The sequence below is a fragment of the Tarenaya hassleriana genome, unplaced genomic scaffold (assembly GCF_000463585.1).
Source record: "Tarenaya hassleriana unplaced genomic scaffold, ASM46358v1 Cleome40, whole genome shotgun sequence".
NCBI lineage: Eukaryota > Viridiplantae > Streptophyta > Magnoliopsida > Brassicales > Cleomaceae > Tarenaya > Tarenaya hassleriana.
The window spans coordinates 603,765-610,939 of NW_010966882.1; the positions used below are offsets into that span (position 1 = coordinate 603,765).

The 7,175-nt window shown below is 47.4% G+C and overlaps 1 protein-coding gene across 1 annotated transcript; it reads right to left on the minus strand.

Moving 5' to 3' along the window:
• Window positions 1-4,475: 4,475 nt before the first annotated feature.
• Window positions 4,476-6,035, minus strand: LOC109117126. Its single transcript, XM_019203859.1, has one exon. It carries the CDS (start codon window positions 6,033-6,035, stop codon window positions 4,476-4,478), a length of 1,560 nt encoding a protein of 519 aa, XP_019059404.1.
• Window positions 6,036-7,175: the final 1,140 nt, after the last annotated feature.

Genomic DNA, 7,175 nt, shown 5'->3' on the forward strand with positions numbered 1-7,175 from the left:
TGCTCCAAATGACTTTGACCAAAGGAATTTCCTTGTTCCGCAATCTCTTGATTTTCCGATCAACGATCTGAAGTGGTTGATCGCGGATTCTGACATCACTGGTAAGCTCAATCTTCTGTGGTTGCAATATATGCGAAGGATCCGCGATGTACTTCCGCAACATAGATACATGGAATACATTGTGAATGCGACCGAGCTCTGGAGGTAAGTCTAATCGGTATGCTACAGCCCCGACCTTTGCAATCACAGGGTACGGCCCAATGTAACACGGCTTGAGTTTCCCCGTCTTTCCAAATCGCGTATACCCTCTAATAGCCTGTACTCGGAGAAATACAAAATCGCCCACCTCAACTATAAAGTCTCTTCTTCTCCGGTCCGCATAAGACTTCTGGCGATCCTGTACGACCTTCAGATTGACCTTGATCTTGCGGATAACCTCTGTCGTTTCTTCCACAATCTCAGGTCCAAAGATGTGTCGCTCTCCGATCTCCGTCCAACACAAAGGCATCTTACAAGATCGTCCGTATAAAGCCTCATAAGGTGGCATACCTATGCTGGCGTGGTAGCTGTTGTTGTACGCAAATTTGCACAACGTCAGGTACCTATCCCAAGGAACTTCCCATTCCAGAATACACGCTCTCAACATGTCCTCGAGCGTCTGAATGGTTCGCTCCGATTGCCCGTCTGTCTGAGGATGATAAGCAGTACTCATCCTCAGCTGAGTTCCCATCGCGCTCTGTAGGGCACCCCATAGTCGCGCGGTAAACCGGGGATCACGATCTGAAACGATCTCACTCGGAACCCCATGCAAGCGGACAATCTCATCAATATAAATCATTGTCAGCTTCTCCACTGTATACTCCTGTCGGATCGGAATGAAATGTGCGGACTTCGTCAATCGATCGACGACCACCCAAATAGCATTCTTCTTCGCTGGGGTCGTCGGTAATCCAACCACAAAATCCATCGCAATCGAGTCCCACTTCCATTCCGGAATCTCCAATGGCTGTAACTTCCCACTGGGCATCTGTCGCTCCGCTTTCACCTGCTGATAGATCAAGCAATGGGCTACAAACTCTGCAACGTCCCTTTTGATCCCTGGCCATGTGTACCACTGTCTCAAACCCTGGTACATCTTGCTGACTCCCGGATGTATGGCTAATCGAGACTGATGTGCCTCTCGCAAGATGTCCTGTCTCAGCTCAAGGTCTGCTGGTACACAAAGTCGCTGATGGAGCCTCAATGCATGCTCCTCATCCATCTGATATCCCTTCTCACCATATCTGCTAATCTCCTCAATAATCTTCTGCAAATCCGGATCATGACTCTGTCCCTCTATCACACGTCTCCTCAAACTCAAATCATGATCCTCCTCGATTTCCATGTGTCCTAACATAGCTGATAACTCAACTATGTTCTCCTGCGAAGATGAGAGTATCTGAATAGCTGATAGAATCTTCTTCCGACTCAAGGCATCTGCGACTACATTCACCTTGCTCGGATGATATGCAATCTCCAAGTCATAATCAGCTATCAACTGTTGGGTTTCCTGGGATCTCATGAGCGAATCTAATTCCTAAGAGATCGATTCTAGGGTTTGCGCAGCGGATATAAAACAAAATTTTTAATGAAACCCTAGAACCATGCTACTATTGAATCATAGAAACGTTAGAACGCTTACCTCAATCGATCCGAGGCCTGTATCAATTGATCTGTTCGTCCGATCACTCTAGGCAGGAAGAATACCTCGCCCTCTACACGTATCCACACGTCGGGATGGATTCCAACACCTTGGAACTTGTCTGCTAGGACTAGAGATCTCGATCTCTCTTGTGTGCAAGGTTTTTGGAGGCTTAGGGTTTTATTTTTCTTCCTTTTTTTTTTCTTCTCCTTTTTCTTCTTTTTTTTTTCTTCTCCATTTTTTTTTTTTCTTCTCCTTTTTCTTCACTTAAAACCCTAGAAGACATTCTCCTTATATAGACTTTTCAAAAATCCTAATTTGACAAGGAATAGATTACTAGGAATCCTAATCTAATTAGGTTTCCTAAACCTATTAGAATTCTAATCTCATTAGGTTTCCTAGATGTAATAGAATTCTAATCTCATTAGGATTCCTATACATAATAGGATTCCTAATCCCATTAGGATTCCTATTCCAATTAGGAATCTCAATCCAATTAGGATTCCTAATCGGAATAATTTAGCACACGTAATGTCCATCCCTATTGTGTGTGACCCTGTAGGCTCATCTGGAATAGCAGTAAAATGCAGAATCTCCATTCCGGTAATACAAGTCATAGGCGGTCTCTAGCAAGACACTATGACTACCTATCTCGAATAGAGTTTGTTTGTGATCATACGAAAGCCAGTGATGATTCCGACTCATGATCCTTTTGTATCGCGATATCATATGTCGAACATAAGGCATGGACAAGCCACCTTATCTGATTCGACTGCTTTCTCGTTCACTGAGTTATCAATATAAATATTTGCCAGCTTCTCCACTGTATACTCCTGTCGAATCGGAATGAAATGTGCGGACTTCGTCAATCGATCGACGACCACCCAAATAGCATTCTTCTTCGCTGGGGTCGTCGGTAATCCAACCACAAAATCCATCGCAATCGAGTCCCACTTCCATTCCGGAATCTCCAATGGCTGTAACTTCCCACTGGGCATCTGTCGCTCCGCTTTCACCTGCTGACAGATCAAGCAATGGGCTACAAATTCTGCAACGTCCCTCTTGATCCCTGGCCATGTGTACCACTGTCTCAAACCCTGGTACATCTTGCTGGCTCCCGGATGTATGGCCAATCGAGACTGATGTGCCTCTCGCAAGATGTCCTGTCTCAGTTCAAGGTCTGCTGGTACACAAAGTCGCTGATGAAGCCTCAATGCATGCTCCTCATCTATCTGATATCCCTTCTCACCATATCTGCTAATTTCCTCAATAATCTTCTGCAAATCCGGATCATGACTCTGTCCCTCTATCACACGTCTCCTCAAACTCAAATCATGATCCTCCTCGATTTCCATATGTCCTAACATAGCTGATAACTCAACTATGTTCTCTTGCGAAGATGAGAGTATCTGAATAGCTGATAGAATCTTCTTCCGACTTAAGGCATCTGCGACTACATTCGCCTTGCCCGGATGATATGCGATTTCCAAGTCATAATCAGCTATCAACTCAATCCATCTACGTTGTCGAAGATTCAGATCCTTCTGGGATATCACATAGGTTAAGCTCTTGTGATCAGTGTTGAGCTTAACCTTCTCTCCATATAGATAGGATCTCCAAATCTTCAACGCATGTACCACTGCCGTCAGCTCCAAATCGTGCGTCAGATAATTCTCCTCATGTTTCCTCAGCTGTCGGGATGCGTATGCAATCACATGTCCTTCCTGCATCAATACGCAATCCAAGCCTTGCTTCGACGCATCGGTATACACCTCATAAAGTATACCTGGCTGTGGTAATGCCAAGATAGGTGCGGTCGTGAGTCGTCTCTTGAGCTCTACAAAGCTCACTTCGCACTCCGGTGTCCAATCAAACCGCACATTCTTCCCTGTTAACTTCGTCATTGGTTTTGCCAACTTGGCAAAACCCTCGACAAATCTCCTGTAGTACCCTGCCAATCCCAAGAAACTGCGGATCTCTGTGGCATTGGTAGGCGTCTTCCACTCCATCACAGCCTCAATCTTTGTCGGATCCACTTGTATGCCCTGAGCCGAAATCACATGGCCCAGAAATCAAACTTCCTGCAACCAGAAAGCACACTTGCTGAACTTCACATACAACTTCTGCTCCCTCAAACGCTGCAATACCAGACGCAAGTGTTGCTCATGGCTGCGTCGATCCGGTGAGTAGATCAATATGTCATCAATGAAGATGATGACAAACTCGTCGAGGTAATCCATGAATACACGACTCATCAACTGCATAAATACTGTAGGAGCGTTCGTCAGTCCAAAAGGCATAACGACGAACTCAAAATGTCCATACCGTGTACCGAAACCGTCTTCTGCACATCCCCGGCCTTCACACCAATCTGATGATATCCCGAGCGCAAATCTATCTTCGAGAACCACTGTGCACCCTGCAACTGATCAAGTAACTCATCAATCCTCGGCAGTGGATACCGATTCTTAATGGTTACCTGATTAAGTCCTCGATAGTCAATGCACAATCGCATGCTACCGTCCTTCTTCTTGACGAATAGCACAGGCGCTCCCCAAGGCGAAACACTCGGCTGAATGAATCCCTTCTCCATCAACCCATTCAACTGCTTCTTCAATTCTGGCATCTCTGTTGGAGCCATCCGGTATGGAGTCTTAGATACCGGTTCCGTACCTGGAATCACATCAATGCAAAAGTCCACCTCTCTCTCCGGTGGTAGCCCTGGCAATTCCTCCGGAAAGACGTCGGGAAAATCACGAACTACAGGCGTCTCATCCAACCTCATTTCCGCCTCCTAGGTAGTTGTCACTACCACGAGACACGCCTCATCTCCCTTCCGAATCATTCGGCTGGCTCGAAATGCTGATATGATCGGGAAAGGATTCCGTGCTCTGTCTCCCATAAACTCAAACTTCCCTGCCGCATCTGCAAACTGAATAAACCGCCTGCGGCAGTCAATATATGCCTGATGCACGGCCAGCCAATCCATTCCCAATATCAAATCATACCCCTGAATAGGTACTATAATCAGATCAACTAAGAGATTCCTTCCACAGAGTATTAGAGGGATCCCGCGTAACACCCCGGTCACTGGCAAGATCTCTCCCGAAGGGGTATGCACTCTATATCTCTCAGCTGTATCCATATCCATCACATCCAAGTCATCCGCTGTACTCAAACTTAGGAAGCTATGTGTAGCTCCCGTATCAAACAAAACGTGGCATGCAGTACCATGAAGATGTATGATACCTGTGATGGTAGCAGCGTCTAACTGCTCGGAGTCACCCTCGACGACAGCATCAATGGTGACTGTCTCCTGAGCAAAGTAAGCCCCGTCACCCATGACTTCTTCCTCCGCAGCAAGTGCATATACCCGTGGTGCTACTCCCCCTCTACGTGGTGGCTGAGGGCGTGGAGGTCTGGCTCTCTGCTGACTGGAAGCAGCTACGTCTCCGGTGCACTGGTTAGCGAAGTGGCCAGGTTGACCACAACGGTAACAAGTGTACCCAGTATGGCATGGTCCAACATGATCTCGCCCGCAGCGTGGGCAAGATCTGCGCGGTCCTGGCAGTGCTGGTGGCGGTGGTGCTGCCGGACGAAATGTTGGCGCCTTCCCCTTATCACGGGGCTGCATCACCTGTCTGGAACTCGAGGGACGAGTGAATGTAACTCGTCTCATAGGACTCCTCTCTCGGTTCCTTGCCTCTTGCTGCTCCTCATACTCTGTCCTCTCCAGCTTGGTCAGCTGCGCAATGTACCTACTCAGCGTAGGGTACTCCTGGATCTCAATCCTCCTCCGCAGATATGGGGGTAATCCAGTCACGAACTTCTGGATCTTCAGCCTCTCGGTCGGCACCAGATGTGCCCCATATCGCAATAGACGGGTGAACTCGGCCTCATACGCAGCTAAAGTCCGATCACCCTGCTCCAGATGGAGGAACTCCACAATACGGTGATCCTGGTCTCCCTTCAGACAATACTTGTCTTCAAAACGCGCCCGGAACTCCTCCCAAGTGAACTGATATCCCGGTACTGCCTCACGAACCACTTCCTCCCACCAGTGAAGAGCTTCTCCATACAGATGGTGACTCGCGATCTCTGTCCGGTACTGCAGTGGGCATCTGACATAATCCAGATCCCTGGAGATGCGGATCAGCCAATCCTCCGCGATCTCAGGTCTCTGAGTACCCTCAAACCTCGGTGTCCCCATCATCCGAAGTTCCCGTATCAAGGGCAGGTAGTCCACCACAACAGGGGCTAGATGCCCTGGTGGTCCCGGTGGAGGTGGGGGTGGAATACCCCCTGGTCTAGCTCCAGCCTGATGTGGCATGTTCATCTTGTACTGACGCCACATCGTATCAAAGAACTGCTGCTAGAACTCTGGTGGTGCATGCTCGGGTGGAGGGGGTTCTTCCCTCACCGGCAAACGGGCAGGTCTACCACCTCTCGGAGGCATCGGTACACTGCAGACAAGATAGAAAATTTCAGTTCTGGTGACTTTAGGATCATGTATAAATACGTTTGAAAACCTTCCTTTCAAAAATCGTTTGAAATCATAAACAGTGTTTCTGTGGGTTTCAAGCAATTCCTTCCCGTGGAAAGAACTGCTCTGATACCACAAGCTGTGACACCCGTAACCCATCTCCCGCTCACGAGTTGTGCCACATGGACGCTCAAACATATAATAAAATAGCGGGAATTTAAAAAAATTTTATTTTATTACACACGCAGCGGAAAAACAAGTATATGTTTACAAACCCACATACAGTAGTATACACACCAACATAAGGACGACAACTATAATATAATACAGGGTCAAGTCACCGCCCGTACAAACCAACATAAGTCCAAAGAAAGAAAAGTATATGATCCAGATTTCTCCTCACGCGTCACCAGCACCCTCGTTCTGCTGCTGCCAATACTGCTCCGTGCCTGAAACGTTGCATAACAACGTCCATAAGCTACGTGCTTAGTGAGTACTTCGGGTTAGACCCGAAGATCATACTCAAATTGCAAATGGCCAAACACAATCAATATTATACACACACTAGATATAAGTGTATACATATATACACACTTCATGCCAGGAAAACACAGTTCACTCAATCGCACAATTAATTCACTTTTCACACACACTCAGTCCGCATGATGTATCATCGGACATAACCGTCAAATCATCTCTATGTGCATCGCACACATAGGACACCACACCGGATCTGGTCTCACCAGTCCAAGACATATGTACACAAGTCATAGCTCGACCCATCGGGTCTCTCAGTAATAATCGTACCGTCAAATCATCTCCACGTGTGCATCACACACGTGGGTAAGGACGCTCCATGTGCAACGCACATCCCCCGCTCTCCTCGGCAATCGCCGGAACAATAAGATACGTCATCCAAATCCCTACTCCATAAAACATGATACATCAACCATCCCCTCTGATATCGATGTCACCTCTCGATACCAAAGCGCCAGGTGCCTCCTCCAGGCC